At 42.3% G+C, this 12,034-nt stretch overlaps 1 protein-coding gene across 10 annotated transcripts in view; it reads left to right on the top strand.

The window, feature by feature from the left end:
• LOC139581119 (glutamate receptor 2-like) overlaps nt 1-2,803 on the top strand; it is a 71,707-nt gene extending 68,904 nt beyond the window's left edge. For 5 of the 10 annotated variants that reach the window (XM_071410562.1, XM_071410560.1, XM_071410569.1 and 2 more), the window contains 2 exons: nt 1-83; nt 759-2,803. The exon at nt 1-83 is cut by the window's left edge and continues 52 nt beyond it. In XM_071410562.1, the coding sequence (XP_071266663.1) occupies nt 1-83; nt 759-923 (248 nt within the window). In that variant the 3' untranslated portion in view covers nt 924-2,803. Of the gene's footprint in view, nt 198-758 lie in introns of those variants that run through there. The other 5 variants (XM_071410563.1, XM_071410568.1, XM_071410566.1 and 2 more) reach the window with 2 other exon arrangements.
• Nucleotides 2,804-12,034: the final 9,231 nt, after the last annotated feature.

The following is a 12,034-nucleotide window of genomic DNA, read 5'->3' as shown; positions in this document are numbered from 1 at the left end:
TGGTCGGCGGACTTGGTTTGGCCATGCTGGTGGCCTTGATTGAGTTCTGTTACAAGTCCCGAGCCGAGGCGATACGAATGAAGGTGGCAAAGAATGCACAGAATATTAACCCAACTTCCTCGCAGAATTCACAGAATTTTGCAACTTATAAGGAAGGTTACAACGTATATGGGATCGAAAGTGTAAAAATTTAGGGGGTAGGAACGAGGTCTTCATATAAATTCCCCCAATGCACGCTTTTGGCTTCATCTGTCCCATCCTTGAATGTTGAATGTGGAGGTTGGCCAAATCAGATCGTGTTATGATTTGGTAATGAGAGAGAGACTACCCTGTTTTTTAGAGTGTTTTTTAGAGTGTACAGTGTTTTGGTTCATTTTAAGTTTCCTTACTATTTAACATCATGATCATGTATGCCTGTTGATGGCCATGCTCATTAACCTATGTCCCAGTGACACATTAAGCGATACTGCTTGTGATAATCATGCATATCAAGCTGTACATGGGCATTTGCATCCTGCATTTTGCTATACCCATGGAAATCATATTTTGTTTACGTTTGCATTCTCATCTTTCTACATTTAAAATCTTAAGTTTACTAGGTTGGAGGGGGATGTCTGGAATTAACCTGGTTTCCTTGTGTTTGTATGTTTGTGTGCTGGAATACGTGTGTGTGTGTATGGTTATGTTGGTTGCTTGTGTGTGTGTGTGTGTGTGTGTGTGTGTGTGTGTGTGTGTGTATGCTTGTGTGTGTATGTTAGGTGACCTTCACGGACGCAATGAGGAGCAAAGCGAGGCTGTCTATAACGGGGAGTACTGGGGAGAATGGCCGGGTGATGACTCCAGAGTTTCCAAAAGCAGTGCATGCGGTACCTTACGTGAGACCCGGCATGGGAATGAACGTCAGCTTGACAGATCTCTCCTGATCGATAAGAACCTTTTGAGTGCCTTACAATGGTTTCAATAGAGCGGTTTTCGTCTTTTTCCCCTCGACCCTCTCTCTTCACGCTTTCTTTCTCTCCATTTTAGTTGAATGGGTCAAGGGGCCTCCCGTTATGGTGTCATGAAGACGTTTCCTTCTTCTCGCTCTCTATTTCTCACTAAACAAAAGACGATCCCTCTCGATGGAATTTCACCTTGGAATACAAAGGGAGGCCTTTTTTTGTAACCCGGTGACATCATTTCCTATCTCTGAGTATGTTGGAGATATAGGAAGCATGATTGACTGTAACAGCTGCTCATGGGAGTTCTGTCATCTCAACTGGGGGGGGGGGGGGGGGGGGGTCATTGTTGAGACAACACGTCTGTTTCTGTAGCCACCACCGCTAACCCCGGGATCCTTGAAGCACACTTGACTTCATCATCGAGATGTGAAATGTCCAATTTTTTGTTGTTGAAAATTTAAGAAAAACGCTATGAAAAAATATTTGTATGTATTTTCACAAAAATGGCTTTTAAATAAAACCGCTTACATACTGGTTGAATATAAACCTATTAATGTGTGAGTATATTGAAAGAAAAAAATGCTTAACAGCTTGTAGTTCGATATTTTTAAAGCCAAATATGTTGTTTATGGGGTTTGGAATGTTTAAATCATGTAATTTATTACTATTCTAAACTTTCCTATATATCTTATTCTTTAACATTTGGTGTTGATATAAAATACTTAGCAATGCTTGACATTTGAAATCAATCCTTTTCCAATGTTTTCCTTGTTCAAGTGGGTGGCACAAATGTTTTTGTATGTTATTTGTTTGCTTTAACGTATTGTGCTGTTTGTATTTCTTTCTGTCAAGGATCAGGATCGCGGCCCACTTTTTAAAGGAAAAAAACAGTTTACACTCCATGACACTCCACTACTGTGTTATTGCATACGTTTTGCTATGAGAGGAAAATAAACATGGTCAAAATGGTCGTTTAAAAATGCCAAATAATAAGGGTGCCAAAATGTAGTGCCAGTAGGTATGAATATAGTAGTCTTAATATAATCAGTCACTGTCATCAAGTGAATGTAGTCAACACATTTTGTACGTTTTGTTACTTGGTGTACAGTTTTATGGCTAAGAGTCATATTTCAGCAACTTTTTTTCAGTTTTGAAGTGAACTCCACATACTTTGCATTAACCTGAGTGTAAATTAGCATCAATTGCATGTTGTTACCTCAAATGCATCTAATTTATTTTTGCCAATGTGCATTTCCATTATAGTGTTGAAGTTGTGAGACTAAATACTTGAGATGGGAAATAGGAAAGTAGAAATAATATATGGATATTTTATGACAAGTATGAGTAATATCCACTAAAACATTACAATCCCTCAGTTTATATATTTTTTGTCAATTACATGTAGTACTTATACATGCGGGTCATTTGGCGGTGACGGATTTTCAATATCAATTATTCATAGCAGGATAAGTTTCAAAGCAAACATGTTACATTTTTTTTTGTATAGAACACATCCCTCAGTAGCTTTATTAGGTAGGAGCTTTGAAGCAGCTTTTACAGACATGCACCTCTGATTTAGGCACACACGGAAGGTTTCAGAAAGACCATTGTTACTTTTGTATTTGAACAACTTGACCTAACATGCGATCACGTCCTCTCACATATGTAAAGGGAGGCACACAATGTACTATTGGTATCACTGTTGATTTTTCTTTTGTCATGAACAATACAACAGTAAGTTATCTAATCACCCTCGTCGTCGCATATCCAAACTATTCTCACTGAAATTTTCTATATGGAATGTGTGCTAACTTGTTTATTTTTGGGATTCTTTCTAAATAAAAAGTGGCTTTCTCTTGTTATCATTCTGCGTGTTGTGTCTTCACTTTACCACGGTCTTTAGCATATGTATTGGTGTCTTCTATACCTTGCTTCTGTCAAGACCATCAAAAACAGACATAGGTTTGTTTTATCCAGCAGCATCTCAAATCTCTTACCAACCTGCAGAACTTTGTCCCTCCAAAATCCACAAGGGTGAAACCCACAACACATTGTTTAGACGTGGCCTTCTGTTTGAATGGAATCAAACACTATGCCAGCTCAGTGAGCCCACATACTACCGAAGCATTCTCTGAAAGAGTTCATTGCAAAGTTTAAGCATTTGAAATGATCAACAACTTCAGTAATTACAAGTTTTTGTCATTAGATTAAGAGTGTATTCATTGAGGATGCCAGAATGTTAATTGCTTAATAACTTTCTGGTACATTTATCATTTCCAGGATGAGACATATTTTGTGCAGAGTTCATTATAAGCTTTGTTGCTCTGAATTGTTTTCATAAAGATGTATTATAATTCATTTGGTGTGCATTGTTTAGTATAATTGGTGTAACTGTGCCTTATTCAAAGACTGTTGATTAAAACGGGAACACAGTAACTTCAGCAATTCATTCTCATGATTATGATGAATTGCCTGTTCTAGGGAGATATGATAAAGAGATATGGGATATTTCATTAAATGCATGCATAATGTATTAACTTTAATCATGTTGTAATTGGGTGATTCTGCAACTACAGGAACTTCTATGTACTCAGGGTCAATTTTGGGTATTTTATTTTAAAATATACTGTATGTTTTATTCTTTATATGTTACATTCACACTACAATCCCCCCAGATGTTTTTAACACCTCTCTATCAAGTATTTTAGCTACTTTTCAGATGCATTTTATACTTCAATTTAATGGTTTTGCCCTTGTCCCTAACCCAGACTTTTGAGCTTCTACTACATTTTTCTATGAGAAAACATGAATAATTATACATTATGTAATATTATGTTCTAGAGAAAGAGTGAATTAAATAACATCTTTATCAATATTTATTGTGAATATGCCCTTTATATTGTTATTTACAAAAAAGATACCTGTCCTTTGGAAGTGGTGTCATTTCTACCACTGAGGGCAAATTCCTCAATAATAAAAAGAATGTTAATTTAGTTACCATGGAAACATATTGTGATACTGAAGCACATGGCTGCAGCAGACATTTGTTCCAGAAGTTGAAGAAAAATCTAGGTAAATATCACTTGTGTCGAGAATATTTTTATTGTCAGTAATTTCCAAACAGGCTATAATTTATTTAATTTGTGGTAGAACTTAATTTTTTAGTGTAAACTATGTGCTAGCTGTAATACTATCCAAAGCATGCTAAGCAGTCTGACATTTTTCTCTAAAACATTAGAAGCGTCATTTCCATCACAGTCATTTCCATCACAAACTTAACTGTGGTGGAAATGTCAGAACATGGTGGAAATGACAAAAATCCATTTACTTTTTACTTTAAAAAAAAACATTAGGCTTATTTAATCATGTTTACAATTCCTTTAATCTAGAAAATGCTCCAAGGTGTGCACAACTGGAAAACTTAAGTAGTATTTCTCTTTTTTTTTATAGAAGATGACACATAAAAAAGTATCTTATATGATACCAGGAACATCGGCAAAAAGCCAGGGAGAGATACTGGAAGAAAAAAGACAAGGGAGAAGTGAAATCTATCTTTGAGCTTACAAAGCGAGAACAAAGAGACGGCAATGGAAATGCAACCAACGGAATAGAAGACAGCCATTAAAGAGATCAGATGCAATGGAGACCTACCTGGATGAGATCTTTAAGGTCAGGGCCCTCCGCAAGGCTTACAAAATCATTTTAGACCCAAGCCAACCCCTGTACCCGGACTTTGAACTATTCCCCTCTGGGCGCAGGTATAGGGCACACCTCAGCCGGAAAAACAGACCTAGACAATCATTTGTGCCAGGTGTGGTATCCCTCCTAAACAGCAGGCTAGTCTTTCAAAAAACATTTTTTTGGTATGTAACAGTTATGAAAGTTGTATTGTCAATTTTGTTTTGTATTTAAACGCCACATTAAATGTGTACATGACACTGCACCAAAATTTCCCCATGGGGACAATAAAGTAAGTAAGTAAGTAAGTACCTATCAGGCAACACAACACCTTAGTCACCAGATGACTTGCATCCAGAACATGAGGCCATCATACCTGCTCCTAACTTATCTGCCCCTGATGCACGCCCTGATGCCCCTTCCTCATCATCTGCAGCAGGAATGAGAAGTCAAATACTTGCTAGGGGGAAAAAGGTTGGAAGAGGTTGCTCAAAAACATAGAGATCTTTGCATGACAAATGTCAAACTTGATAAAGCTTAATGGAAAATTGAGAAATACAAAAAAAGGTATGATCAACTGATGAAGAAAATGGAGACAAGATTCCCCAAGGACAAAGGCAAAACAGCAAATGAAGGGAACTCCGAAGAACTTGAGAAGGATTTTATTTTTTCAAAATGCCATCATTGCAGAGTTAAAGCAAAAGTATAAAAAAATGCACAGTGCCAAGGACAAACAAGTAGCTTCAAAAATGCTCAGAGGCAACATCCTGAGTAAGTATGGCCTGGTCAAAGCCGCAAACAGAGAATTGGGATTTTCAGCAAATGCAATTAGGGCAAATGAAAACAGGCCAACAAGTCTTTAATACTCCAGGAAAAAGCAGTGTAACATAATTAGCACAGCCACAGAAGAGAAAATCACTAGATTCTATGAACGTGACATCAACAGTAGAGCAACAACAGGGAAAAGGGACACACTAACGAGGAAAGAAAAAAAAAGCAGAAGCGCTTCTTGAATGGCACAATTCAGAACGTTTATCAGAATTTTAAGAGGGAATATTCAGAGATTAAAATGTCCTACTATGAATTCTGCAATATACGTCCTTTTTGGGTTGGCAAGCCAACAGTCCAGGATAGGGACACATGCCTCTGCAAAACCCACGCCAACCTCCAGTTCAGGGCCGACAAACTACAGCATCACAAAGTGATCAGAGTCTTTGTCCTGTGAGAACCTGAAGAAAGAGTGAATGTACACTGAATTCTGACTTTGATGCTGGTGAGCAGACATAGTGGTTTGAGTGGAAAAACAAAGCTGAAGAGAGAGAAGGAAAAACAAAGAAGGAAACATGTTCACTGTCCATTTGACAGTAAAAGAAAAGGTATGTGTCATACTGCATGTTCTACTGGAGGACTTCTAAAAAAGGGTTGAACGGTAAGTTGGGGAAACACGTGCACAACATTCGACACCAATACTCCAAACTGAGAGAATTAAACAGAATCTGTGGAAAGTGGAGATCATCGTGCATATTGACTTTGCAGAGAACTCACTGGGGATATTCTGAAATTTCACTGGGGACATTTATGCCCCCCCCCAGTTTTATCATTGGAATGTGTTACAAAATGAGACAACGGTGTGCTTTAGGACCATGCAGACACCTCCGAGCGGTCGGGTAGGCTGTTTGGAGTGTTTATCCGACTGGATAAAACAAATTATAATAATAATTTCCCCCCCACTTCTAAAACCAAAGTTGCGCCCCTGAGAGAACTACCTGTGTAAATAGACCAGTCAAATCCAGGCAGTTCACTTTGGTGATTCTCACAAGCAGGTAACCCTCCACACCTGTGTTGGGTATTCCACAAATTATACATTTAAACTTTGCTCACTGAGCTCTTCTATGCGGATGACCCCATCTGGGCTCATCTCTCAAAAACACTGGCCTACTTCCTTGAGCTCTGCCCATCGGCTACTTTTGGAATGTGACTTTGTCTTAAATGTTTTACAATGGTTGTTGCTCAAAATGCTTGCAAAAAAATATTGTTTTCAGAAGTTTTTTTTAACATAGATGTAATTTCCACCACACCCATATTTTTTTGGTAAATTAGTATATTATGTATAATTGACATTGATTGATTTGTTTTAGATAGGGAAATCATATGGTTGTTATCATAATCTCACCAAAGGTTGGGTGGAAAAGTATAATTTTCTTATGATAAATGCATGTTTTCAGCTGTCACAAAGGCATGTTTATACATTCAGGTGTCATGTTGAATTATTAATATTAGGAAAACCTTAAAAAGCACTTCAAATAATATTCAATGCAAGTTAATGTACAAATGTATAAGAAACGTGTTAAAAATGAATTTGTATGATATTTAATTTTCAACTAAAATTGATGTTTAATGACATGACGTAAATGACATTTGTCTATGGCTGTCTGAGAAAAATGAGAAAAATATATAAATTCCTGAATAGTACGATCGCAGCCATTATCAGATATTATTTCTAGACAAATCAAAGACAATTATAATACTGGTAAAATGGTGTTTAAATACATTTTAATTTCTGAAAACTTGTTGGGCCAAAGTGCCCGAAAATTGCAGAATCACCCAATTACTGTCTTAATTGGTGTCCCATTACTTTATTGAACATAGATACTGTAAGAATATATTCAGGAGGACATCATTGGCACGACAGATTTAGAACCAGATTGTACACATCAACTGTAAATGAACAACTAATCTCCTGAGGGCAGGGGATTCCAAATGACAGAGCAACAAATATGGGAATTTACTACAACACATTGCCCAGTGTTCATCAGGGATAATTTATCTTGAGTGTCAGTCTGTCCATAAAGAAGTGGAAAATGCTTTAGTGCTGTAGAACCTCCTAAAAGAGACAGTCAGCCCTGGTTTAATTGTTAATGGAGGGCACACATCTCCATGAGAACGACAGACTGCCCTCTGGTCTTCGGAGATAAACCCCCCCCCCCCCCCCCCATCTAGGCCATATGTTCCTCACCAAATTCTTGTGACATTCATTTTCCATTTCACCTCAAAGTTAATTACATGATATTAAAAGAATGTTGTCTCTCACTCTCCATTTACAGGTGATTAATATAAATTGGACTGTGCGCCCCAGAGAGTGAGAACACACCGTGTCGAACGTAATATTTACAGTTCATACAGTTCATATTTTACAGTTCATAACTGAATATCAGTGAGCTGGAACTCGAGCTAATATGGCACATAAACACATGCAGCAATGTCCTATTATTGCAGGCTCCTTAAAGGGCAGCTGAACTTAAAAAAAAGACTTCTCTGGTTGAAAACGGCCTATGTTGCATTGACCCCAACTCTAATTCAGAGTTGTGGTCAATTCCACAAATTAAATTCAAATTCCATTTAATTCAATTCAAATTCTAGGTCAGTCTTTGACTTCAGAGATATTTCAATTTCGCTAGGTCAATTCCAAGAATTCAAATCCCGATTCAATATTATCCCTATCCTTTCCACAAATGTCCTTTCCACAAATAATCATGACATTGGTTGTTCAATAACAGAAATGTATTTATTTAAAAACTATCATTTGATGGTTATATTTCAGAGAGCGAAATAATTATGTTATTTCTTTTTAAATGCTATACTCAGAGAAATAAGTAGTACTGCTAGTACTTCTAGGTTTTAGCCAGTCAATTGTAACCAAAAAAACATTTTTAATAAAGAAATGTACTGATACATTTGTGACATCAATATTTAATAATATGAGATCTGTATGAAAAACATTTATATTTGACATTTTAGTCATTTAGCAGATGCTCTTATCAAGAGCGACTTAAGTAAGTGCATTCATCTTAAGACATCACAGTGAAATATAGAGGATACGAACATTCCATTCCAGCTTAACAATGGATATATAGCGTGTTGCAAAGAAACAAAATGTTTGTTGTTGTTGGTATTTTACCCCCTTTTTCGATCTTGTCTCATCACTGGAACCCCCCCAACAGGCTTGGGAGGCAAAGGTCGAGTCATGTGTCCTCCAAAACTGTCACGACTTCTACCGAAGTCGATGCCTCTCCTTGCTCGGGCGGTGCTCGGCGGTCGATGTCGCCGGTCTTCTAGCCATCGCCAATCCATTTTTCATTTTCCATTTGTCTTGTCTTGTTTTCCCACACACCTGGTTCTCATTTCCCTCATTATGTGTTGTGTATTTAACCCTCTGTTTCCCCCATGTCTTTGTGTGGCATTGTTTATTCTGTTTCATGTTATGCGCACGTTAGTCTGTTGCGCTGGGTTATGTTAACCCGTATTGTTATTTCGTGTTCACTTTGCCGTGTGCTTTTGGTTCGCCTAAATAAAAGGCTCTATTGGCTACCCAATATCTGCTCTACTGCACCTGACTCCCTTATAGCCATTTACGCATACCTGACAGAATACCTATGGTAGCGGAGTCAAGGAGCGCGTCCAGGAGCACACGGCGTTGATTCACCATCTCGGCACCGCCATGGACCGCGTCTGTCAGATGATGGATCGCTGGGAGAGACAGGGAGGTCCTGCAGTACCTCCTCCAGCACAACAGGGGTCCTCACTACCCGTCCCTCCTGTACCCGGTTCTAGTTTGATGCGTCTCGCCCTTCCCGGAGAGTACGATGGGACGGCGGCACGGTGCCAGGGCTTCCTACTACAGCTGGACCTCTACCTGGGCACCGTTTATCCAGCTCCTTCGGGAAGGGAGAGGGTGTTCGCCCTCGTCTCGTGCCTCCCAGGGAAAGCTCTGGAGTGGGCCAACGCCGTGTGGGGAGAAGGAGATGCGGCGTTGGATGACTTCACGGAATTCACCCGCCGCTTCCGGGCAGTCTTCGACCACCCGCCCAAGGGTAGAGCGGCAGGTGAACGTCTGTTCCACCTGAGGCAGGGGACGAGGAGTGCCCAGGAGTTTGCACTGGAATTTCGGACCTTGGCCGCCGGAGCGAGATGGAGCGACAGGACCCTCATCGGTCACTACCGTTGCAACCTGAGCGAGGATGTCCGTCGGGAGCTGGCCTGCAGGGATACCACTCTTACCTTCGACCAGCTGGTGGACATGTCCATTCGGCTGGATAACCTGCTGGTCACCCGTGGACGTCCAGAGAGGGCTCTGTCGATTCCATCTCCTAGCCCCACCGCTCCGGTGCCTATGGAGCTGGGAGGTGCTGCGCACAGGGAGACCGGAGGAGGGGCTTACACGTATATCATCTGTGGCCGCAGAGGTCACACTGCTGGTCGGTGCCGTGTTGGCTCCTCTAGGGCACCATTCTCACCCAGAGCCCTCTGTTGCACACATGTTTTTGTTTGTTACTTTTCCTGAGTTTTCCCCGCATTCCCAGCATAAGGCGCTCGTCGATTCAGGCGCGGCCGGGAATTCCATTGATATATCATTTACCCATAGTTTAGGGATCCCCATCGTTGGATGTGCCCTTCCCTATTCACGCCTTAGATAGTCGACCATTAGGGTCAGGGTTGATTAGGGAGGTCACAGCTCCTTTGGGCATGGTGACGCAGGGGGGTCATACGGAGAGAATTAGTCTCTTTATTATTGACTCTCCTGCGTTTCCCGTGTTGCTGGGCCTACCCTGGTTAACTTGTCATAACCCCACTGTTTCTTGGCCACAGAGGGCTCTCACAGGGTGGTCGCGAGAGTGCTCAGGTAAGTGTTTATGGGTTTCTGTTGGTGCCACTATGGTGGAGAGTCCAGACCAGGTCTCCACCGTGCGCATTCACCCTGAATATGCCGATTTGGCTCTCGCCTTCTCTAAAAAGAAGGCGACTCAATTACCACCTCATCGACGGAGCGATTGTGCGATAGATCTCCTGGTAGGCGCTGCACTTCCCAGGAGTCACGTGTATCCCCTCTCACACGCGGAGTAGGAGGCTACGAGAACTTATGTCTCCGAATCCCTGCGTCAGGGGTACATTCGGTCCTCCACTTCAACCGCCTCCTCGAGTTTCTTTTTTGTGAAGAAGGAGGGAGGTCTGTGCCCGTGTTTTGACTATCGGGGTCTGAATCAGATCACTGTGAGTTATAGTTACCCGCTACCGCTCATAGCCACAGCGATTGAGTCAATGTACAGGGCGCACTTCTTCACCAAACTAGATCTCAGGAACGCTAATAACCTGGTGCGTATCCGGGAGGGAGACGAGTGGAAGACGGCTTTCAGTACCACCTCTGGGCCCTATGAGTATCTTGTCATTCCGTACGGGTTGATGAGTGCTCCATCAGTCTTCCAAGCCTTTGTAGACGAGATTTTCAGGGACCTGCACGGGCAGGGTGTAGTGGTGGTGTATATTGATGACATTCTGATATACTTCGCTACACGCGCCGAGCATGTCTCCTTGGTGCGCAAGGTGCTTGGACGACTGTTGGAGCAGGACCTGTACGCCAAGGCTGAGAAATGCTTGTTCTTTCAACAGTCATCGCATTTCCACCTCAGGGGTGGAGATGGAGAGTGACCGCATTGCAACCGTGCGTAATTGGCCGACTCCCACCACGGTAAAGGAGGTGCAGCGGTTCTTAGGGTTTTCCAACTACCACCGAAGGTATATCCGAGGTTTTGGTCAGGTAGCAACTCCCATTACCTCACTGTTGAAGGGGGGCCCGGTACGCTTGCAGTGGACAGCTGGGGCGGACAGAGCTTTTAGTCACCTGAGGGCTCTATTTACCTCGGCTCCCGTGCTGGCTCATCCGGATTCCTCTTTGGCGTTCATAGTGGAGGTGGACGCGTCCAAGGCTTGGATAGGAGATGTGCTCTCTCAGCGCTCGGGTACGCCACCCAAGCTCCGCCCCTGTGCTTTCTTCTCGAGGCAGCTCAGCCCGAAACTATGACGTGGGGGACCGGGAGTTGTTTGCTGTCGTCAGGGTTTTGAAGGCGTGGAGACATTGGCTTGAGGGGGCTAAACACCCTTTTCTCATCTGGACTGACCACCGCAATCTGGAGTACAAGTCCTGTCATCTCCTCCCTTTGTCCGGTCTCCCTACGGCCCTACAAACGGCGGAGGCCCTGTTTACACACGTCTTCCGGCACTACGGGGTGCCTGAGGATATAGTGTCTGATCGGGGTCCCCAGTTTACGTCAAGGGTCTGGAAGGCGTTCATGGAACGTCTGGGCGTCTCAGTCAGCCTTACGTCAGGTTTTCACCCCAAGAGTAACGGGCAGGTGGAAAGAGTTAACCGGGATGTGGGTAGGTTTCTGAGGTCTTATTGCCAGGACCGGCCGGGGGAGTGGGCGGCGTTCGTGCCCTGGGCAGAGATGGCCCAAAACTCGCTCCGCCACTCCTCCACTAACCTTTCTCCCTTCCAGTGTGTATTGGGGTATCAGCTGGTTCTGGCTCCTAGGCATCAGAGTCAGACCGAGGCTCCTGCAGTGGCCGACTGGTTCCGGCGC

Source organism: Salvelinus alpinus, chromosome 7, assembly GCF_045679555.1.
Source record: "Salvelinus alpinus chromosome 7, SLU_Salpinus.1, whole genome shotgun sequence".
NCBI lineage: Eukaryota > Metazoa > Chordata > Actinopteri > Salmoniformes > Salmonidae > Salvelinus > Salvelinus alpinus.
The sequence above is the reverse complement of the archived record's forward strand: the minus strand, read 5'-3'. Positions and strand labels throughout refer to the sequence as shown.